Source organism: Pristiophorus japonicus, chromosome 19 (assembly GCF_044704955.1).
Source record: "Pristiophorus japonicus isolate sPriJap1 chromosome 19, sPriJap1.hap1, whole genome shotgun sequence".
Taxonomy (NCBI): Eukaryota; Metazoa; Chordata; class Chondrichthyes; family Pristiophoridae; genus Pristiophorus; species Pristiophorus japonicus.
Genome location: NC_091995.1, coordinates 86,470,798 through 86,495,285, shown reverse-complemented (window position 1 = coordinate 86,495,285; position 24,488 = coordinate 86,470,798). Strand labels below are relative to the sequence as shown.

Below are 24,488 nucleotides of genomic sequence, written 5' to 3'. Positions count from 1 at the left end.
AGCTGCGTTCATTCCTTGGGCTACTCAACTACTTTGATAATTTCTTACCCAGATTGAGCACTTGTTAGAGCCACTGCACGCGCTACTCAGAAAAGGCGACAACTGGGTCTGGGGTGTGTCTCAAGATAGAGCCTTTGAGAAAGCTAAGAATATGCTCTGTTCAAACAAGTTGCTTGTTCATTATGATCCGTGTAAGCGTCTTGTATTGACCTGTGATGCTTCATCATATGGGGTTCGTTGTGTACTCCAACAAGCAAATGAGTTGGGTAAGCTACAACCTGTTGCGTATGCTTCGAGAAGTTTGTCAAAGGTGGAAAGAGCTTACAGCATGTTGGAAAAAGAAGCTTTGGCCTGTGTGAATCTTGACTTTGTGCGAGAATGTTAAACAGGTGACAGCAAGCAGGCAGCCCGCTTTACATCTCTCCCGGTTATTATGTCTACTACACAGGATTACGTCAGATATACGGCACAGAAACAGGCCATTCAGCCCAGCCAGTCCATGCTGGCATTTATGGGGTCAAAAAGATGCATCAGTACCTGTTTGGTCTTCATTTTGAACTCGAAACAGATCACAAGCCACTCATTTCATTGTTTTCGGAAAACAAAGGGATTAATACCAATGTATCATCTGCATCCAGAGATGGCCGTTGACATTGTGTGCCTATGATTATGTTATTCGTCATAGACCTGGCACCGAAAATTGTGCCGATCCACTGAGCCATCTTCCATTGCCCGTACCTGAGATGGAGACGCCTCAACCTGCAGATCTACTGTTAGTAATGGATGCTTTTGAGAGTGAAGGAACTCCTGTCACTGGTCAACAAGTTAGGATCTGGACCAGCTATCACCCTATTTTATCGGTTGTGAAACGTTGTGTCCTCAGTGGTGATTGGTCTGTACTACCTATGGAGATGTGTGATGAGACCAAACCTTACAACCGTCGCAAAGATGAGCTGTCCATTCAGTCAGATTGTTTACTGTGGGGCAATCGTGTTGTCATGCCGAAGAAAGGTACAGAGAAATTTGTACGTGAACTACACAGCACTCATCCTGGTATTGTCATGATAACAGCCATTGCTAGGGCTCATGTATGGTGGCCTGGAATTGACTCTTGTTAAGTCCTGACTCTCATGTACTGGCTTACACGAGACACATTGCTGAAGTCAAGGTCACTCAAGACCTGCACCTTTAATTCCAGCTCTCCAGTGCTGCACTTGCCTGTGACCTCCCTTTATATAACACAGTGAGACAGGTATGAAGTGTCTCCTGCAAGTGCACCCCTGGTGGTAAGGTATGCTTATTGTTACTGGTCATATCCAGTTACAGTTATGTATAGCATGGTAAGATACAGTTATATACAGTAATGTGAGATACATGACAACTCTGATCTGGAATCATGTGTGCATCAGTGCAATACTTGCATGCAGCTAAGTAACGTACCAGCAGAATCTCTGCTGAGTCTTTGGTTGTGGCCATCCAAACCATGGTCGAGGATCCACATCGACTTTGCGGGTCCATTCCTGGGAAAGATGTGGTGGATGCATATTCAAAGTGGATAGAGTGTATTATTATGTCATCCAGTATATCGACAGCTACTATTGAGAGCCTTCGTGTCATGTTTGCTACTCATGATTTGCCTGACATTGTTGTAAGCGACAACGGATCTTGCTTCACAAGTCTGGAGTTTCAAGAGTTCATGAAACTCAATGGTATTAAACATGTGAGGTCAGCCCCATTCAAACCTGCTTCTAATGGTTAAGCAGAACGTGCTGTTCAAACCATCAAGCAAAGTATGAAACGTGTAACTCAGGGTTCACTGCAGACTCGCTTGTCCTGTATTCTGCTCAGTTACAGGACCAGACCTCATACACTTACTGGGGTCTCCTCTGCTGAACTACTGATGAAGAGAAGTCTCAAGACCAAGCTTTCTCTTGTTCATCCCGATTTGAATGATCGTGTTGAAAACAGACGTCAAAATCAGCAAGCGTATCATGATCATGCTGCTGTGTCATGTGATATTTCTGTCAATGATCCGGTTTATATACTGAACTATGGTCAAGGTCCAAAGTGGATCGCCAGTACTGTTACAGCCAAGGAGGGTAATGGAGTGTTTATTGTCGTGCTCAAGAATGGACAAACATGCAGGAAACATGTCGATCAGATAAAACTGCGGCACACGGATGAACTGGAACCGCTTAAGGAAGATGCAGTCAGTGATCAAGCAACCGATGTTCATTCATCAGAGGACTTTATTGAAATGGGACCTCCAGTCTCTGATATGGTCATTACCACTCCCATCAGATCGGTTACTCAGTCTTCAGTCACAACTGATTCAGAACACTCGCCCAGAACTGAAGTTGAACTGAGATGATCAACTTGTGAGCGGAAAGTCCCAGACCGTCTTAATTTGCAACAAGACTGATATTAAGATCTTGAAAGGGGATGTTGTTATGTATTTATGCTTGGGGTCACCAGACACCAGGGGGCGCCACTGTTGGAGGTCATCGGGCTGTCCGCGCGCGTGCACGGTCACTGGTATATAAGCGCGGGTACCCTGTCATGTGGGTTTCTTTGGGCCCGAATAAAGTTGGATCAGGTTTACACCTGAGGCAGTTTACAGTAACAAGTCTTGTGAGTCATTACATTCATTACAGAATTCAGAAGAAACATCTTTACCCAGAGAGTGGTGTGAATGTGGAACTCGCTACCACAAGGAGTGATTGAAGCGAATAGTATAGATGCATTTAAGGGGAAGCTAGACAAATCATCAGCAGCAGGTCGGGGCCATAAAAGGAGCGGCGTCTGGCCCAGGGAGCATGGAGGCATGCCACTACAAGGTACAGAGTTCTTACTAGCAGAAAATACTGGAAATACTCAGCAGGTCAGGCAGCATCCGTGGAGAGAGAAACAGAGTTAATGTTTGGGGTCGATGATCCTTCGTTAGAACGTTCTGACAAAGGGTCATCAACCTGAAACGTTAACTCTGTTTCTCTCTCCACAGATGCTGCCTGACCTGCTGAGTATTTCCAGTATTTCCTGCTAATAAGAACTAGTTGGTTTATTAAAAAAAGGTTTAACAATCACACTACACATTAACAGTTCATCCACCAGGCTCACAACCACCTGCCTCATTGTGGATGACCCAGATCCAACTGGCTGGGGTTTTATTGAGTCTTGTGAACATCACGTGACTGGCTAAGCCACTCACAATGCAACAGCTCTGCAAACTTGTGAGCATGCTCACAGGGGCATACATTACAGTTGGAGGGAGACTATTTAGATTGCGAAGAGAGAGTGGAGAAATTCAATCATGGGAGATGTTATATATGCAGATGATAGATATACTCTCTGTGTAATAATTGTATAGTTGCATAAGATGGAAACTTGTTACCTGATGTACTATCAATAAGGTTTATACTGTGTATATACTATGCTGGCACCACTAGAGGGTGCAACTGGTGGAGACTGGGGTTTCCTGCCCCTGTGGCAGAGGCTGTCCACCAGAGGGCACTGTGGTGGGAGACCTGAGGGTCACCTGCATAGGTGTGCAGGGCCCAGTATAAAAGGCTGCCCACCATGCTTGTGCCTTACTCTGGAGTTACGAATAAAGGACCAAGGTCACTACAGTTTGAGTACAACACATTGTCTCGTGGAGTCATTCATAAGTACATAACAGGAGAGAGAGATGTTAGATTTAGGACAGAGTCACTTGCACAGAAATGTTTAAAGGGCTCAAAACAGTTATCCACAGGGTTAGGGTCCTAACTGAGGGGAGAGACTAAATCTACAGAATTCCAACAGTCACCGTGAGCCATTGGATGCAGGGAGGCCCCAGCCGACTGAAAAACTAACCTGGAAAATCACTACAGCTCAATTAGTCTTAAATTAACAACTTGAAAAATAATGGAATTGATCCTTAGGATCGAAGTTGGGGATTACCTGGATGAAAATCATCATCATCATAGGCAGTCCCTCGAAATCGAGGAAGACTTGCTTCCACTCTTAACATGAGTTCTTAGGTGGCTGAACAGTCCAATACGAGAACCACAGTCCCTGTCACAGGTGGGACAGACAGGGGTTGAAGGAAAGGGTGGGTGGGGAGTCTGGTTTGCCGCACGCTCCTTCCGCTGTCTGCGCTTGTTTTCTGCATGCTCTCGGCGATGAGACTCGAGGAATTCAGTGCCCTCTTCCTCCCCTTAGGGTGGTCTTTGGCCGGGGACTCCCAGGTGTCGGTGGGAATGTTGCACTTTATCAGGGAGGCTTTGAGGGTGCCCTTGAAACGTTTCCTCTGCCCACCTGGGGTTCGCTTGCCGTGTAGGAGTTCTGAATAGAGCGCTTGCTTTGGGAGTCTCGTGTCGGGGCATGCGGACAATGTGGCCCGCCCAACGGAGCTGGTCGAGTGTGGTCAGTGCTTCGATGCTAGGGATGTTGGCCTGATCGTGGAAGCTAACGTTGGTGCATCTGTTCTCCCAGAGGATTTGCAGGATCTTGCGGAGACAACTAGTTCATGGCAGCCGACAGTGATTCAAGGGGAGTTTCTGATTGACCAAGCTCCTTTGGGTAGATTTTGCTCCTGCACTGACTGGGCGGTAATGTGACGAGATGGACTATATATCAGCGTCAGCTGTGGCTCAGTGGGTCGCACCCTCGCCTCTAAGTCAGAAGGTTGTGGGTTCAAATCCCACTCCAGGGACTTGAGCACATAAATCTAGTCTGCCACTCCAGTGCAGTGCTGAGGGAGTGCTGCACTGTTGGAGGTGCTGTCTTTCAGATGAGATGTTAAACTGAGGCCCCATCTGCTCCCTCAGGTCAATGTAAAAGATCCCATGGCACTATTTCGAAGAAGAGCAGGGGAGTTATCCCCAGTGTCCTGGCCGATATTTATTCCTCAACAAAAAAAACAGATTATCAGGTCATTATCACATTTCTGTTTGTGGGAGCTTGCTGTGCGCAAATTGGCTGCTGCGTTTCCCACAGTGACTACACTCCAAAAAGTACTTCATTGGCTGTAAAGCGCTTTGCGACTTCTGGTGGTCTTGAAAGGCGCTATATAAATGCAAGTCTTTCTTTCTTTTACACGCCCTTTATAGATGGACTTGGCTGAACAGGGTCAGGGAGGGGAGTTGGAGGGTTGGCATGGAATGGGCAGGGTTGGGGAGAGGAGGGGGACACTACAGATCAGATCAGGGTGGGCTGGGTTTGGGGGGCGTGGGGCAAGAAGGAACTCACCAAAAAATCTGGGTGAAGAGATTCCAAATATAGTACTCTTAACAAAGTTCCACCCAGCCACGCTTTAGCCCGCCCATTGTTCATTTTGTGCAGCTCCTTGTTAAAGCGCTGACGGTATTGCAATCTGTGTTGAGCTCAATTCTAAGGTTTATGGTAATTTTTTGGAGAAGCAAAAGGAGGGGAGCCTGAGCATTTGCAGCTCGGGAGGAAGTGGCTGTGATCAGCAAGCCGAAGGCCAGTACACACAAAACCTTTAAACGCAGAGCAAGAGCTGGGGTTGTGAACATTGCCTCTCTGTCTGGGACAGTGCCGCACAGCCAGCCCTTCCCGAACATGGTCCCTTTTCTGCTCCTTACTGCTACGCGTCAGCACTGAGGTGAGAGGTGTCCAATTGGAGAGCAAGAAGCCAAGACAACCATGGAGGATAATCAGCAGGGTAAGCGAAAGGGTACTTTTTTCTTTGCTGCTGATTGCTGCTTCTGTTGTCTGGGCCGGTTGGTTTAAGCACTCTACTGGGTAGCAGTACTCGAGCCACACAGCACAGAATGATCCCAAGCTCAAGGTCTGGATTGTGCTCACCTGCTTCAGCAACCGACCGCGGCGTGTTAGGCCTGTGGAGGGGAGGGGGAAAATCAACTCGGCTTCCCATTCCCATTTCCCGGTCATTATCTCGCGGCACGAAGCACAAAAGGTTAGTGTGCAGGCACAGCCAGTGATCAGGAAGGCCAATGGAATCTTGGCCTTATTTGCAAAGGGGTTGGAGTATAAAAGCAGAGAAGTCTTGCTACAGTTATACAGGGTATTGGTGAGGCCACACCTGGAATACTGCGTGCAGTTTTGGTCTCCGTATTTAAGGAAGGATATAACCTTGTACTTGCATTGGAGGCAGTTCAGAGAAGGTTCACTGGATTGATTCCGGGGATGAGGGGGTTGACTTATGAGGAAAGGTTGAGTAGGTTGGGCCTCTACTCATTGGAATTCAGAAGAATGAAAAGTGATTTTATTGAAACATATAAGATTATGAGGGGGCTTGACAAGGTGGATGCAGAGAGAATGTTTCCACTGATGGGAGAGACTAGAACTAGGGGCCATAATCTTAGAATAAGGGGTCGCCCATTTAAAACTGAGATGAGGTGGAATTTCTTCTCTCAGAGGGTTGTAAATCTGTGGAATTCGCTGCCTCAGAGAACTGTGGAAGCTGGGACATTGAATAAATTTAAGACAGAGATAGACAGTTTCCTAACCGATAAGAGAATAAGGGGTTATGGGGAGCAGGCGGGAAGTGGAGCTGAGTCCATGATCGGATCAGCCATGATCTTATTGAATGGTGGAGCAGGCTCGAGGGGCCGTATGGCCTAATATTGTTCCTATTTCTTATGTTCTTATGACACACTTTGGAAGGCGCGAATGTTGGTTGTGAGGCAGGACCTAGGTCCAGCTGCGATGGACCCTATGGTTGAATAGCCATCAAAGATTGCAGGCTGTGTGGGTCAGATGCACCCCAGGACAGGCCTGGAGCCCAGGAGAAAATTGGAAGAGGCAAGGGGAGTTATCTGTGCGCCGGGTTCCAAAAAGCAAGCGCCAATTCTTTGGAAGCCATTTTACTCCTCAGCCACCCCCGGGTGTTCTTTCAGCTTGGAAAGTTTTCATAATTGTGTGCGCAAGGTTCTCAGAAACAGACCGGGCAGGTGAGGAGGCCTTATAAAGACGCCTCGCAGAGTACCTGCACAGACTATGTCAATGTGTGGATCGGGAATCTAAGCTATGGGTAACAGTGAGGGAAGCTGAATTTGTCTCCCTCGGGAGACAGGTGACTTCATTCAGACAGTAGTTCACTCTGGCGAAAGGTTCAAAATATTAAAGACGCTGCAAGGCGATTTAGATAGGTTGAGTGAGTGGGCAAACACATGGCAGATGCATTATAACGTGGATAAATGTGAAGTTATCCACTTTGGTAGGAAAAACATAAGGACAAAGTATTATTTAAATGGTGATAGCTCGGGAAGTGTCGATGTAGAGAGGGACCTGGGTGTCCTTGTACACCAGTCATTGACAGCAAACATGCAGGTGCAGCAAGCAGTTCGGAAGGCAAATGGTGTGTTGGCCTTCATTGCAAGAGGATTTGAGTACAGGAGCAGGGATGGTGAGACTGCACCTGGAGTATTGTGTGTAGTTTTGTTCTCCTTACCTAAGGATATACTTGCCATAGAGGAAGTGCAGCGAAAGTTCACCAGACTGATTCCTGGGATGGCAGGACTGTCGTATGAGGAGAGATTGAGTAGACTAGGCCGATATTCACTAGAGTTTAGAAGAATGGGAGGGGTTCTCATTGAAACGTATAAAATTCTGACGGGGTTGGACAGACTGGATGCGGGGAGGATGTTTTCCCGGGGCTGGGAAGTCTAGAACAAGGGGTCACAGTCTCAGGGTACGGGGCAGGAAATTAGGACTGAGATGAGGAGAAATGTTTTCACTCAGAGGGTGGTGAACCTGTGGAATTCTCTACCACAGAAGGCTGTGGAGGCCAAGTCACTGAATATATCTAAGGAGGAGATAGATAGATTTCTGGACACAAAAGGCATCAAGGGGTATGGGGACAAAGCAGGAATATGGTGTTGACTTACAGGATCAGCCATGATCATATTGAATGGTGGTGCAGGCTCGAAGGGCCGAATGGCCTACCACTGCTCCTATTTTCTATCTATGTTTCGATGACACAGAGCAGGGGAGATCTGAAACTCTCTCCCCCAAAAAGCTGCTAAGGCTGGGGTGGGGGGTCAATTTAAAATGTCAAAACTGAGATGAATAGATTTTTGGTTGGATAAAGGTATTAAAGGTTAGGGAACCAAGGCGGGTAGCTGGAGTTAAGATACAAATCAGCCACGATCTAATTGAATGGCGATACAGGCCCGAAGGGCTGAATGGCCTGCTGCTATGTTCCCCCCACCCACCGCAACCCCCCCCCCACCCACCGTAATGAGGCAGTTTAAGCCCAAGCCCAAGGGACAGCATAAGAACATAAAAATTAGGAACAGGAGTAGGCCATACGGTCCCTCGAGCATGCTCCACCATTCAGTACGATCATGGCTGATCATCGACCTCAACACTTTCCCGCCCGATCCCCACATCCCTTGATTCCCCTAGGCTCCAAAAATCTATCTAGCTCAGCCTTGAATATACTCAACGACTCAGCATCCACAGCCCTCTGAGGCAGAGAATTCCAAAGATTCACTACCCTCTGAGTGAAGAAATTCCTCCTCATCTCAGTCCTAAATGGCCGACCCCTTATCCTGAGACTGTGCCCCCTGGTTCTACACACTCCAGCCAGGGGGAAACAACCTCTCAGCATCTACCCTGTCAATCCCCCTCAGAATCTTGTATATTTCAATGCGATCACCTGTCATTCTTCCAAACTCTAGAGGGTATAGGCCCATTCTACACAATCTCTCATCATAAGACAGACCCTCTCATCCCAGGAATCAATCTAGTGAATCTTTGTTGCACCGTCTCCAAGGCAAGTATATTCTTTCGGAGATAAGGAGACCAAAACTGTGCACGGTACTCCAGGTGTGGTCTCACCAGGGCCCTGTACAATTGTAACAAGATTTCCTTACTCTTATACTCCCACCCCACTTGCAATAAAGGACAACACGCCTTCCTTATTGCTTGCTGTACCTGCATGCTAGGTTGATGTAAAAACATAGACACATAGAAAATAAGTGCAGGAGTAGGCCATCCGGCCCTTCGAGCCTGCACCACCATTCAATAAGATCATGGCTGATCATTCCTTCAGTACCCCTTTCCTGCTTTCTCTCCATACCCCTTGATCCCCTTAACCGTAAGGGCCATATCTAACTCCCTCTTGAATATATCCAATGAACTGGCATCAACAACACTCTGCGGCAGGGAATTCCACAGGTCAACAAATCTCTGAGTGAAGAAGTTTCTCCTCATCTCAGTCCTAAATGGCCTACCCCTTATCCTCAGACTATGCCCCTGGTTCTGGACTTCCCCAACATCGAGAACATTCTTCCCGCATCTAACCTGTCCAGTCCCATCAGAATCTTATATGTTTCTATCAGATCCCCTCTCATCCTTCTAAACGCCAGTGAATAAAGGCCCAGTTGATCCAGTCTCTCCTCATATGTCAGCCCAGCCAATCCTAGAATCAGTCTGGTGAACCTTCGCTGCACTCCCTCAATAGCAAGAACGTCCTTCCTCAGACTAGGAGACCAAAACTGAACACAATATTCCAGGTGAGGCCTCACTAAGGCCCTGTACAACTGCAGTAATACCTCCCTGCTCCTATATTCAAATCCCCTAGCTATGAAGGCCAACATACCATTTGCCTTCTTTACCGCCTGCTGTACCTGCGTGCCCACTTTCAGTGACTGATGAACCCAGGTCTCGTTGCACCTCCCCTTTTTCTAGTCTGCCACCATTCAGATAATATTCTGCCTTCGTGTTTTTGCCCCCAAAATGGATAACCTCACATTTATCCACATTATACTGCATCTGCCATATATTTGCCCACTCACCTAATCTGTCCAAGTCACCCTGCAGCCTCTTAGCATCCTCCTCACAGCTCACACCGCAACCCAGTTTAGTGTCATCCGCAGACTTGGAGATATTACACTCTATTCCTTCATCCAAATTGTAAATGTATATTGTAAAGAGCTGGGGTCCCAGCACTGAGCCCTGCGGCACCCCACTAGTAACTGCCTGCCATTCTGAAAAGGACCCGTTTATCCCGACTCTCTGCTTTCTGTCTGCCAAGCAGTTCTCTATCCACGTCAGTACATTACCCCCAATACCATGCGCTTTGATTTTGCACACCAATCTCTTGTGCGGGACCTTGTCAAAAGCCTTTTGAAAGTCCAAATACACCACATCCACTGGTTCTCCCTTGTCCACTCTACTAGTTACATCCTCAAAAAATTCCAGAAGATTCGTCAAGCATGATTTCCCTTTCATAAATCCATGCTGACTTGGACCGATCCTGTCACTGCTTTCCAAATGCGCTGCTATTTCATCTTTAATGATTGATTCCAACATTTTCCCCACCATGATGTCAGGCTAACCGGTCTATAACTACCCGCTTTCTCTCTCCCTCCTTTTTTAAAAAGTGGGGTTACATTAGTTACCCTCCAGTCCATAGGAACTGATCCAAAGTCGATAGATTGTTGGAAAATGATCACCAATGCATCCACTATTTCTATGGCCACCTCCTTAAGTACTCTGGGATGCAGACTATCAGGACCCGGGGATTTATCGGCCTTTAATCCCATCAATTTCCCTAACACAATTTCCCAACTAATAAGGATGTAGTTACGAGCATGCTACGGGCTGTCTCGAGGAGCAAGTGATTCTGTCGTGCCGTCGGTGGGAATGGTCTTTAGACAGTTATGATTGTTGCGATCTGTAGATTATGGTTGTCGGAAGCTTTCTGTTGCTCCCATCCCCCCCTTAAACCCCAAAGGTCGCAGTGAGCTTGCTACAGGTGTCGATTCAAAGCCACACTTCGACCTCACCTCAGACACACAAATATTTTCCACTGTGTCTATTTATACTGTCACGCAGCTACATGGAGGGTTGCTGTCATTTTAACACACAAAACAGACAGAAGACAAGCGCTTCATCCGAGTCACCTCACACAGAAGGTCATCGAGTGGACTTAACTTTATTCATCTAGGCCGACACTCCCAGTGCAGTGCTGAGGGAGCGCCGCACTGTCGGAGGTGCCATCTTTCGGATGAGATGTTAAACCGAGGCCCCGTCTGCCCTCTCAGGTGGACATAAAAGATCCCATGGCCACTATTTTGATGAAGAGCAGGGGAGTTATCCCCGGTGCCCTGGGCCAATATTTATCCCTCAATCAACATAACAAAAAAACAGATGATCTGGGTCATTATCATGTTGATGTTTGTGGGAGCTTGCTGTGCGCAAATTGGCTGCTGCGTTTCCTACAGTGACTACACTCCAAAAGTATTTCATTGGCTGTAAAGCACTTTTGGACATCCAATGGTTGTGAAAGGCGCTATATAAATGCAAGTCTTTCTTTTAAACAATCAGACTGGGAGGTGCGGGGGAGCGGGGGGCGGGGTGGGGAGCGGGGCAGCTGGAGGGAAAGGATTGTCACGCAACAGTAATTAAACTGCCCCTTTGAAGATTAGTAGGAATTAGTGGGGTGGGTGTGGAGAGATTCTCAGAGCTGGGAGGAGGGACAAAATCCAGCCGCAGGTTGCTCACAGGGCAGGAGGGCCATTCAGCCCATCCTATCTCGTAGATTGAGAACCGATGACGTTTCTCCATCACAGCATCCAGCCATTTCACAAATCATTACAGTTTTTATTGCTTCCATTGATCAATCTGAAAGCTCATTCCATTTGTTGATCGTGCTATCGGTGAAGAAACCTGACACCAGTCCTAAACTTGCCTTTCGCTGCTTTGAACCGGTTTCCTCATTTCCTGCCATCGCAGTTTAAGTGGAAATGATCTGAAAGAAAGACTTGCATTTATATAGTGCCTTTCACGGCCACCGGACGTCCCAAAGCGCTTTACAGCCAACGAAAAACTTTTTGAAGTGTAGTCACTGTTATAATGTGGGAAACGCGGCTGCCAATTTCAGCACAGCAAGCTCCCACAAACAGCAAACAGATAACCTGGTTTTGTGATATTGATAAGAACATAAGAAATAAGAAATAGGAGCAGGAGTCGGCCAGCTGCCCCCTCGAGCCATCTCCGCCATTCAATAAGATCATGGCTGATCTGATCTTGGGCTCAGCTCCTCTTCCCTGCCCGCTCCCCATAACCCTTGACTCCCTTATCGCTCAAAAATCTGTCTATCTCTGCCTTAAATATATTCAATGACCCAGCCTCCACAGCTCTCTGAGGCAGAGGATTCCACAGATTAGCAACCCTCTGAGAGAAGAAATTCCGCCTCATCACAGTTTTAAATGGGCGGCCGTTTATTCTGAGACTATGTCCCCTAGTTCTAGATTCCCCCACAAGTGGAAATATCCTCTCTGCATCCACCTTGTCAAGCCCCCTCATTATCTTATATGTTTCGATAAGATCACCTCTCATTCTTCTGAACTCCAATGTGTATAGACCCAACCTACTCAACCTTTCTTCATAAGTCAACCCCCTCATCTCCGGAATCAACCTCGTGAACCTTCTCTGAACAGCCTCCAATACAAGTATATCCTTCCTTAAATACGGAGACCAACACTGTACGCAGTACTCCAGGTGTGGCCTCACGAATACCCTATACAGTTGGAGCAGGACTTCTCTGGTTTTATACTCTATCCCCCTTGCAATAAAGGCCAACATTCCATTTGCCTTCCTGACTACTTGCTGTACCTGCATACTAACTGTTTGTGTTTCATGCACAAGGACCCCCAGGTCCCTCTGTACTGCAGCACTTTGCAATTTTTCTCCATTTAAATTATAATTTGCTTTTCTATTTTTTCTGCCAAAGTGGATAACCTCATATTTTCCCACATTATACTCCATCTGCCAAATGTTTGCCCACTCACTTAGCCTGTCTATATCCCTTTGCAGATTTTTTATTTTCCCACCTATTTTTGTATCATTAGCAAACTTGACTACATTACACTCGGTCCCTTCATCCAAGTCATTAAGATAGATTGTAAATAGTTGGGGTCCCAGCACTGATCCCTGTGGCACCCCACTAGTTACTGTTTGCCAACTGGAAAACGACCCATTTATCCCAACTCTCTGTTTTCTGTTAGTTAACCAATCCTCAATCCATGCTAATATATTACCCCCAACCCCGTGAATTTTTATCTTGTGCAAGTAATCTTTTATATGGTACCTTATCAAATGCCTTCTGGAAATCCAAATACACCACATCCACTGGTTCGCCCTTATCCACCCTGCTTGTTACATCCTCAAAGAACTCCAGTAAATTTGTCAAACATGATTCCCCTTTCATAAAACCATGCTGACTCTGCTTGATTGAATTATGCTGTTCCAAATGTCCCGCTACTGCTTCCTTAATAATGGATTCCAGCATTTTCTCAACGACAGATGTTAGGCTAACTGGTGCATAGTTTCCTGCTTTTTGTCTGCCTCCTTTTTTAAATACATTTGCGGTTTTCCAATCCGCTGGAACCACTCCAGAATACAAGGAATTTTGGTAGATTACAATCAATACATCCACTATCTCTGCAGCTACTTCTTTTAAGTCATCAGGTCCAGGAGACTTGTCTGCCTTTAGTCCCATTATTTTACTGAGTACTACTTCACTAGTATAGTGATTGTATTAAGTTCCTCCCTCCCTATAGCCTTTGCTTATCCACTATTGGGATGTTTTTAGTGTCTTCTACCGTGAAAACCGATACAAAATACTTGTTCAACGTCTCTGCCATTTCCCTGTTCCCCATTATTAATTCCCCAGTCTCATCCTCTAAGGGACCAACATTTACTTTAGCCACTCTTTTCCTTTTTATGTACATGTAGAAACTCTTACTATCTGGTTTTTAATTTTGTGCTAGTTTACTTTCATAATCTATCTTCCCTCTCTTTATAATTTTCTTAGTTGTTCTTTGCTGGCTTTTAAAAGTTTCCCAATCCTCTGGCCTCCCACTAGTCTTGGCCACATTGTATGCCCTTGTTTTCAATTTGACACCATCCCTTATTTCCTTAGTTAGCTACTAATTGAGGGATAAATATTAGCCCAGGACACTGGGAAGAACTCCCCTGCTCTTCTTGGAAATAGTGCCCTGAGATTTTTTACTTCCACCTGAGAGGGCAGACCGGGCCTCGGTTTAACATCACGTCTGAAAGATGGCACCTCCGACAGTGCAGCGCTCCCTCAGCATTGCTTCGATGCTGGGGACGTTGGCCTGGTCGAGGACGCTAACGTTGGTGCGTCTGTCCTCCCAGGGGATTTGCAGGATCTTGCGGAGACATCGTTGGTGGTATTTCTCCAGCGATTTGAGGTGTCTACTGTACATGGTCCACGTCTCTGAGCCATACAGGAGGGCGGGTATCACTACAGCCCTGTAGACTGTGAGCTTGGTGCTAAATTTGAGGGTCTGATCTTCGAACACTCTCTTCCTCAGGCGGCTGAAGGCTGCACTGGCGCACTGGAGGAACATAGGAGCACTGCACTGGAGTGTCAGCCTAGATTTTTGTGCTCAGGTCTCTGGAGTGGGCCTTGAACCCACAACCTGCTGACTCAGAGGCGAAGGTGCTGCCCACTGCTTGATTTACCATTGTCGAGACCATTTAATTTCTACAGTCCCAGAAGTTTCCCTCTCAGTCACTTCTTTTCAAAGCTGGGAAGCCTCATTTTCTGCAGCGTCTGCCCATATTTCAGTCGTCCAATGCTGGGGGGAGGGTCAATCATGTGACCGAAAATGTTTCCACTGGATCTGTGTAACCGAAAGTGATCACACATTTATCTCCTGTGCATTACAGTCGCTCCATGAGTGACTGGGCGATGTCACAGCATGCCTCGGCCTGTCGTCTTCAAATCTGTCTCTCTTCTGAATATAGGAGCAGAAGCAGTCATTCAGCCCCTCGAGCCGTTTTTATCTCCCTATCAGATATCCCTGTATAGGATCATAGAATGGTTACAGCACAGAAGAGGCCATTCGTCCCGTTGAGCCCGTGCCAACTCTCAGCCAGTCCCGCTCCCCCCGCCCTTTCCCAGTAGCCCTGCAAATTTTTGTTCCTTTAGGTACTTATCCAACAAACTTTTGAAAGCCACATCCACTGGTTGCCTCTAATCCACCCTAACATCCCCAGCATTGAATCACTGGCCACACTCGATCAGCTTCGCTGGGCAGGCCACTTAGCTCGCATGCCAGACACGAGTCACCCCAAGCAACTGCTCCACGCGGAGCTCCTTCACGACAAACGAGCCAAAGGTGGGCAGCGGAAACGTTACAAGGACACCCTCAAAGCCTCCCTGATGAAGTGTGACATCACCACTGACTCCTGGGAGACCCTGGCTGAAGGCCGCCCGAGGGGGAGAAAGTATATCCGGGAGGGCGTTGAGCGGCTCGAGTCTCAACGCTGTGAGCGTGAAGAGGTCAGGCGTATGCAGCGGAAGGAGCGCGCGGTAAATCAGTCCCACCCACCCTCTTCCCCCGACGAATATCTGTCCCACCTGTGACAGGCTCTGTGGCTCTCGTATTGGACTGTTCAGCCACCAAAGAACTCACTTTAGGAGTGGAAGCAAGTCTTCCTCGATTCCGAGGGACTGCCTATGATGATATGATTTGAAAGCCATGATTGAGTCTGCCTCCATCACCCTCTCAGGCAGTGAATTCCTGATCCTCACTACTCGCTGCGTAAAACCGTTTTTCCTCATGTCGTCTTTGGTTCTTCTGCCAATCACCTTAAATCTGTGTCCTCTGGTTCTCGACCCTTCCACCAATGGGAACAGTTTCTCTCTCTCTACTCTGTCCGGACCCCTCACGATTTTGAACACCTCGATCAAATCTCCTCTCCACCTTCTCTGCTCCAAGGAGAACAACCCCAGCTTCTCCAGTCTATCCACGTAACTGAAGTCCCTCATCCCTGGAACCATTCTCGTAAATCTTTTCTGCTCCCTCTCTAAGGGCCTTCACATCCTTCCTAAAGTGCGGGGCCCAGAATTGGACACAATACTCCAGTTGAGGCCGAACCCGTGTTTTATACATCATCAACATAGGCAGTCCCTCGAAATCGAGGAAGACTTGCTTCCACTCTAAAAGTGAGTTCTCAGGTGGCTGAACAGTCCAATACGGGAATTACAGTCTCTGTCACAGGTGGGACAGACAGTGGTTGAAGGAAAGGGTGGGTGGGGAGTCTGGTTTGCCGCACGCTCCTTCCGCTGCCTGCGCTTGATTTCTGCATGCTCTCGGCAACGAGACTCGAGGTGCTCAGTGCCCTCCCGGATGCTCTTCCTCCACTTAGGGCGGTCTTTGGCCAGGGACTCCCAGGTGTCGGTGGGGATGTTGCACTTTATCAGAGGCTTTGAGAGTGTCCTTGAAACATTTCCTCTGCCCACCTGGGGCTCGCTTGCCGTGCCGGAGTTCCGAGTAGAGCACTTGCTTTGGGAATTTCGTGTCAGGCATGTGGGCAATGTGGCCCGCCCAATGGAGCTGGTCGAGTGTGGTCAGTGCTTCGATGCTGGGGACGTTGGCTCATCGCAGGTTCATCATAACAACCCATCGACAAAAAGGGTATACACTGGCTCCAACAGGGGAGACACACTTGCAATTGTGCTCAAGTATCTCGAGGGTTGCTTGAATTGAAACGTGAACCTTCTGACTCAGAGGTGAGAGTGCTATCAGGGCTTATTAGGAAAGGAAAAAACATGCCTGGGTTCCTGCTACTGATCCCTATCTAGTGAGTCCGAATGGAACGCGGGTGTGTGGACATCATGTGGATTGGTTGTGATGCCTTCCACAGATGAATAGCCTCGATGCTCAGTGTCTACACACAAAGAGCGGCCGGTTGGGCGATGCACCGGGTGCTACCAAGTGCTCGCACACCAGGAAGTTTGCGGTTTCTGGACAGGAAAACAGTCACGTTAGCTGCGGTGAACTGTGCCTGAGTAAAGGCGTACTCGTCGCTATGGCGACGGGGTCTATTAGCGAGCTCAGCTCCTGGGACAGCCAGCAATGCCCCACTTCAGTACGCGACTACGGTAGGTGGGTTCCTACGTGGCGTGTCGCCCTCTCCCTGCTCTGTCTCATGTTTCCAAACACGGTAAAGCATCTCAGAGCAAACTGTTTTGATCCAGGCGTGTTCCCGCAGGAGTATTCACCTGAAGTCGGGAGGCCATCCAAAACTCGGCAGCCCGTGTCCTAACTCGCACCGAGTCCCGATCACCCATCACCCCCTGTGTTTGCCAACCTACATTTGCTTCCGGTTAAGCAACGTCTCGATTTAAAAATTTTCAACCTTGTTTTCAAATCCCTCCATGGCCTTGCCCCTCCCTATCTCTGTAACCTCCTCCAGTCCAACAAATCCCTCCCCCCCACCACACCTTCCCAAGATGTCTGCGCTCCTCTAATTCTGCCCCCCTGAGCATCCCTGATTATAATCGCTCAACCATCGGTTGATGCCTGGGCCCCAAGCTCTGGAACTCCCTCCCTAAACCTCTCCACCTCTCTTTCTTCATTTAAGACATTCCTTAAAACCTACCTCTTTGATCAAGCTTTTGGTCACCTGCCCTAATTTCTCCTTGTGCGGCTCGGTGTCAAATTTTGTTTTATAACTCTCTCCGGTGATGCTCGTTGAGAAGTTTTACTTATGTTAAAGGCGCGATATAAAGACACGTTGTTATTGCTGTTATTGTTGAAGTGCACAATGAAACCACTAGAGGGCCTCCCTCCCACACTGCCGCCCTGCAGTGATGTGACAACAACAACAAATTACATTTATGTGGTGCCTTTAATGTTAGTGCCATTGCAGGGTTACGACAGACACTAAAACATTTCACAAAGTACAAATGCATCATTTCCTGTAAAGGAAATACTCAGCCGTCTATAAATACAAGTTCCTTTATTTTAGATGCAGATAGAAGAGCAGTTGCTATGCCTCACTACTGCCCCGTTGAGGAGAGAAGGAAAATTGCAGTTTCCCCCCAAAACCTTAGACTCTGCATTTATATAGTGTCTTTCACGATCTCAGGACGTCCCAAAGCATTTTACAGACAATTAAGCACTTTGTTTGGAGTGTAGTCACTGTTGTAATGTAGGAAACACGGCAGACAATTGGCGCACAGCAAGCTCCCACAAACAGCAATGTGATAATGACCAAATCATCTGTTTTTGTAATGTTTATTGAGGGACAAATATTGACCAGGGCAACGGGTACAACATTCCTGCTCTTCTTCGAAATAGTGTCACGGGATCTTCTACGTCCCTCTGAGAGGGCAGACGGGGCCTCGGTTTAACGTCTTGTCCGAAAGTGCTCAGCACTGCACCGGGCTGTTCAAACTGCAATCTGTGGGCCACATGTGACCCTAAGTGGAGGAAGAGCATCTGGGAGGGCGCTGAGCACCTCGAGTCTCGTCGCCGAGAGCAGGGGGAGGACAAGCGTAGGCAGCGGAAGGAGTGTGCGAGATGAGCAGAATTTTTTTTCACGCAGCGAGTTTTTGTGATCTGGAACGCGCTGCCTGAAAGGGCGGTGTGAGCAGATTCAATAATAACTTTTAAAAGGGAATTAGATAAATACTTGAAAATGCAAGACTGTGAGCAAAGAGTTGGGGGGAGAGAGACTAATTGGATGAGTCCTTTCACAGATCTGGCACACAAACGATGGGCCGAATGGCTCCCTTCTGTGCTGTAAGATTCCATGAGAAAGAAAAAGACATGACTGATGGGAGATAGGCACTTTGCAAGGTTTACCAACGCGTGTGCTAATAAACGGAGTAACTTGTGCTAAATGACACTACGGCAACATGTTGTAAATACATTAAAATACTGGAAACAGTCAGTAGCTCCGGAGAGTACACAGCGCAGTAACGCACACTCGCTGTCTCGCCACAGACCCTGACTGGCCTGCTGTATTCTTCCAGCCTTGCAAAAAAAAAACCCTTTCGAATAAATGTGAAATCCTACGTCACTTGTGGCTTTTGAGGTCAACCGCACGGGCGGAATAAACAACGATTGTTTTTCTATTTGCCGTCTTGGCTGCGGATCCTGAGCTGGAGTCCTGCTGCTTTGACATAACCGTCAATCGCCCTCCGGGAAAGGTGGAACAGGCAGGGGCTCTTGTCTCTAGAAAAGAGAAGGCTGAAGGGTAACCCGATAAGAGGGTCTTTAAGATTATGAAAGGGCTTGATAATGCGATTTTTTTTCCTTTACGACATCTCAAATGCACACGTACACAAGATGGCCCTGCAGGAATTTGTCACATGATCCTTTTACTATATACATCAGCAGTTGCACTACCACAGTAGTCCACTAGGTGGAGCAGTTGTCCACTAGGGGCGCTCTATATTACAGATAGGGTAGACGAAAAAAAGGGAATGTTTACACTTGCAGAACTAGGGGCCATCAATATAAGGTAGTCACTAATATATCCAATCGGGAATTCAGGAGAAACTTCTTTACCCAGAGAGTGGTTGGAATGTGGAACTTTGCTATTACAGGGAGCGCTTGAGGCGAATAACATAGGTGCATTTAAGGGGAAGCTCGATAAGCACATGAGGGACATTCTACAACCAGGGGTCACAGTCTCAGGATAAGAGGTCAGCCATTTAGGACTGAGATGAGGAGGAATTTCTTCACTCAGAGGGTGGTGAATCTTTGGAATTCTCTACCCCAGAGGGCTGTGGGGGTTCAGTCGTTGAGTATATTCAAGACAGAGATCGATAGATTTTTGGATTCTAAGGGAATCAAGGGATGTGGGAATCGGGCGGGAAAGTGGAGTTGAGGTCGAAGATCAGCCATGATCCTATTGAATGGCGGAGCAGGCTCGAGGGGCCATATTGCCAACTCCTGCTCCTAATTCTTATGTTCTTATTAAAGGAAAAGGATAGGTTGATGGGCGGGAGGAGGCTAGTGTGGAGCAAGGACCTGTTGGGCCAAATGGCCTGATTCCTTGCAGTAAATACTTTGTTATACTCATCATCATGAGCAGTCCCTCGAAATCGAGGAAGACTTGCTTCCACTCTAAAAGTGAGTTCTCAGGTGGCTGTACAGTCCAATACGGGGATTCCAGTCTCTGTCACAGGTGGGACAGACAGTGGTTGAGGGAAAGGGTGGGTGGGGAGTCTGGTTTGCTGCACGCTCCTTCCGCTGCCTGTGCTTGTTTTCTACATGCTCTTGGCGACGAGACTCGAGGTGCTCAGCGCCCTCCTGGATGCTCTTCCTCCACTTAGGGCGGACTGGTCTTGGGCCAGGGACTCCCAGGTGTCGGTGGGGATGTTGCATTTTATCAGGGAGGCTTTGATGTTGTCCTTGAGACGTTTCCTCTGCCCACCTGGGGCTCGCTTGCCTTGAAGAAGTTCCGAGTTTGTTGTACTATGTAAGTCCTGACAGCATTGGGAGGTTTATTAATGAGGCAACTTATCAGCAAGCCTGAGCTGACAAGATACAATATAAAGTGTCATATTCTTTCTGAGGGCACCATCATTTTGTGTGGATGTAGTATTATAAAACGGAAACACAAATAAAGGTTACGAGCCTTGAGAATAAACACAGATCTGCTTATGATTATCATCTGTAACTCATTTGTTGTTTACCAGATGGTTTGGAGCACGCCTGGCTAGTTTTGATGCTTGCCCCAGTTCTGGTGCTTGTCATTGTTTAGAAGGGTAATAAAGAAAAAAGGAAAGACATGCATTTATATAGCGCCTTTCACAACCTCAGGACGTCCCAAAGCGCTTTACAGCCATTGAAGTACTTTTGGAGTGCAGTCACTGTTGTAATGTGGGAACCATGGCAGCCAATTGGCAAAACATTTTTAGCCAAAATTTTATTTCAAACTGGTACAGGTTGAACCTCCCTTGTCCAGAACTCCCTTATCCAGAACCACCCCTCGTCCAGAACCATTCCTGGCCACCGGGGTTGCGCATGCACAGAACTCCTTGAACAACTTGAAGTCCGCCCTCGCTGCCGACTCCCACAATTGCTGGCCTGACCCCGCGATTCACCCACCCCCCCCTCCCCCCATGATCTCTCTGCCGCACCTCCCAGCCCCAAGTCAGCCAGCTCCAATATCAGCAATGTGATAATGATCAGATAATCTGCTTTTACTGATGTTGATTGAGGGGATAAATATTGGCCAGGACACCGGGGAGATCTCCCCCTGCTCTTCTTCGAAATAGTGCCGCGGGATCTTTTACATCCACCCGAGAGAGTCGATGGCGTCATGTATCTTACATTATTATATATAACTGTATCCTAACATGCTATACATGACTGTAATAAGATATGACCTGTGACCACCAGCATACCTTACCACCAGGGGTGCACTTGCAAGAGACAGGTATATAAGGACAGATCTCAGGCAAGTGCAGCATTCCAGAGCTGTGAAATAAAGGTGCAGGTCCAGAGTGACCTTGACTTCACTACATGCCTCGTGTGAATCTGTACTGAGGGGACAGGACTTTACAGATGGGATCTCGGTTTAACATCTCACCTGAAAGACGGCACCTCTGGCAGTGCAGCACTCCCTGAGCACTGCATTAGAATGCCAGCCAAGAGCACCTGCTCATATTTTGCGCTTACGTTTCCGAGAGTGGGAGTTGAAACCATGGCCTCCTGACTCAGGCACAAGTGCTACTGACTGATCCACGCCTGACACAGCAGTTTTACAGACAAGCATCAGTCATCGAGATGGATTAGTCTCTGTGAGTGCTTGATGTTTCAAGAGGCAGAAACAGTGGGCAACCATCAACCGCCTCAGAACCGGTCACGGTCGATGCTGCCATCTTCTCCATCGGAGGAAGATTAAAGCCTCCCCATCATGCAACTGTGGAGCTCCTAATCAGACCCTGGAGCACATCACTGAGTGCTGCCCCCCCCAGAGGGAATTCACAGACAGCCTACAACATATCCAAAGCAAAATACTGCAGATGCTGGAATCTGAGATAAAAACAGAAAATGCTGGAAATACTCAGCGGGTCAGGCAGCATCTGTGGAGAGAGAAACAGAGTTAACGTTTCAGGTCTGTGACCCTTTGTCAGAACCGACAAAAGATCGAGATGCAACAGATTCTTAAGGAAGTGTAAGGGGCAGGGAAAGAGGGGAGGGGAGGAAAGATCAAAAGGGAAGGTCTGTGATAGGGTGGAAGGCAGGAGAGATTAGAGAGACACAAGGGATGTCGGTGTGAGGCAAAAGGAGATGGTAATAGGACAAATTAGGAAACAAAAGATGAGTCTGGATAGAGTGTGAATGGCAGTATAATTTCCAGCTGGCATGGGAAACAGAGAAAATATAAAAATAAAAAGGGTGAGGGGGGGGCGGGGGTTTTTCAGAAAAATTAATGAAAGGGAACAAAATATGGGCCGAGGTTCTGGTCTGAAATTGTTGAACTCGATGTTGAGTCCAGAAGGCTGTAAAGTGCCTAAACGAAAGATGAGGTGCTGTTCCTCGAGCTTGCGTTGAGCTTCACTGGAACAGTGTAGGAGACCGAGGATGGAGAGATCAGAGTGGGAGTGGTGCCCATATATTTGACTACAAGATATCCACGCTGTTATACCGGAAGCTTTGGTCTGGATATCTGACTTAGATATTGCCATTTGATTTGCTTTGATACTGCCATAAGAAAAGAAGAGGTAGATAGCCAACACTCATTCCTTCTGCTCAACGGACGTTGCCAAGGCAACTGAGCGGTTTCTTCATCCAGGCAAACATGGAGACCCGCAGCACCGAAAGCGGCCAACAGAATGGAACGGTTCCAATCTCTGGACAGTCCTAAGGGCCGACATCCCATCAGCTCGTACCAGGAGGAAGGAAACATTCCCATAATTGCAGCTCCTTGCTACTGCACCAGGGGCGTGGGAATAGTTTTGTGATGGCTCCCGGTTAAGCAACGCGATTTCAAAATTCTCATCCTTATTTGCAAATCCCTCCATGGCCTCGCCCCCTCCCTATCTCTGTAATCTCCTCCAGCCCCATAACACCCCCCGAAATGTCTGCGCTCCTCTAATTCTGTCCCCGTGAGCATCCCTGATTATAATCGCTCCACCATTGGCAGCCGTGACTTCTGTTGCCTGGGCCCCAAGCTCTGGAAATCCTTCCCTAAACCTCTCTACCTCTCTTTCCTCCTTCAAGACGCTCCTTGAAACCTGTCTCGTTGACCAAGCTTTTGGTCACCTGCGCTAATTTCTACTTGTGCGGCTCGGTGTCAAATTTTTTCAACTCATAATACTCCTGTGAAACGCCTTGGGACGTTTCGCTACGTTATAGGCGCTATATAAATACACGTTGTTGTTTTGTTGCTCCAGTAAAGAACTTGGCACAGAAACCATGGCCTCCTTCTGTGTTGCGAACTTTGATGGTCCTAACTGCACCAAGATATGCATAGCAACCAGCGAGCCATAATGGCAAAAGAGATCACCCACGCACCCTTCAGATAGTGGACTCAGTAAGACATTATCACGAGCATTCTGTGGCCAATCGATCTTTCGAATAGAACTGATGTTTATCCCCAGTAGCTTTCAACTTCACTGGATTCTGACGTCTCAGACTGTTGGATAAGCTTCATTACTTACATACCTCCTGATGCTATCAGGTCATAGAAACATAGAAACATAGAAACATAGAAAATAGGTGCAGGAGTAGGCCATTCGGCCCTTCTAGCCTGCACCGCCATTCAATGAGTTCATGGCTGAACATGCAACTTCAGTACCCCATTCCAGCTTTCTCACCATAACCCTTGATTCCCCTAGTAGTAAGGACTTCATCTAACTCCTTTTTGACTATATTTAGTGAATTGGCCTCAACAACTTTCTGTGGTAGAGAATTCCACAGGTTCACCACTCTCTGGGTGAAGAAATTCCTCCTCATCTCGGTCCTAAATGGCTTCCCCCTTATCCTTAGACTGTGTCCCCTGGTTCTGGACTTCCCCAACATTGGGAACATTCTTCCTGCATCTAACCTGTCTAACCCCGTCAGAATTTTAAACGTTTCTATGAGGTCCCCTCTCATTCTTCTGAACTCCAGTGAATACAAGCCCAGTTGATCCAGTCTTTCTTGATAGGTCAGTTCCGCCATCCCGGGAATCAGTCTGGTGAACCTTCGCTGCACTCCCTCAATAGCAAGAATGTCCTTCCTCAGGTTAGGAGACCAAAACTGTACACAATACTCCAGGTGTGGCCTCACCAAGGCCCTGTACAATTGTAGCAACACCTCCCTGCCCCTGTACTCAAATCCCCTCGCTATGAAGGCCAACATGCCATTTGCTTTCCTAACCGCCTGCTGTACCTGCATGCCAACCTTCAATGACTGATGTACCATGACACCCAGGTCTCTTTGCACCTCCCCTTTTCCTAATCTGTCACCATTCAGATAATAGTCTGTCTCTCTGTTTTTACCACCAAAGTGGATAACCTCACATTTATCCACATTATACTTCATCTGCCATGCATTTGCCCACTCACCTAACCTATCCAAGTCGCTCTGCAGCCTCATAGCATCCTCCTCGCAGCTCACACTGCCACCCAACTTAGTGTCATCCGCAAATTTGGAGATACTACATTTAATCCCCTCGTCTAAATCATTAATGTACAGTGTAAACAGCTGGGGCCCCAGCACAGAACCTTGCGGTACCCCACTAGT

At 47.6% G+C, this 24,488-nt stretch overlaps 1 protein-coding gene and 1 long non-coding RNA gene across 2 annotated transcripts in view; one reads left to right on the top strand and one right to left on the bottom strand.

Annotated features, from left to right (window-relative positions):
- Positions 1–17,543, bottom strand: part of LOC139230515 (uncharacterized) — a 40,599-nt gene extending 23,056 nt beyond the window's left edge. Inside the window, exon 1 of the long non-coding RNA XR_011587945.1 lies at positions 17,398–17,543. This is a non-coding gene — a long non-coding RNA (uncharacterized lncRNA). The remainder of the gene's footprint in view (positions 1–17,397) is intronic.
- LOC139230514 (cytohesin-1-like) overlaps positions 5,353–24,488 on the top strand; it is a 96,121-nt gene continuing 76,985 nt past the window's right edge. The window contains exon 1 of the mRNA XM_070862344.1: positions 5,353–5,665. Coding sequence (XP_070718445.1) covers positions 5,647–5,665 — 19 coding nt within the window. The 5' untranslated portion in view covers positions 5,353–5,646. The remainder of the gene's footprint in view (positions 5,666–24,488) is intronic.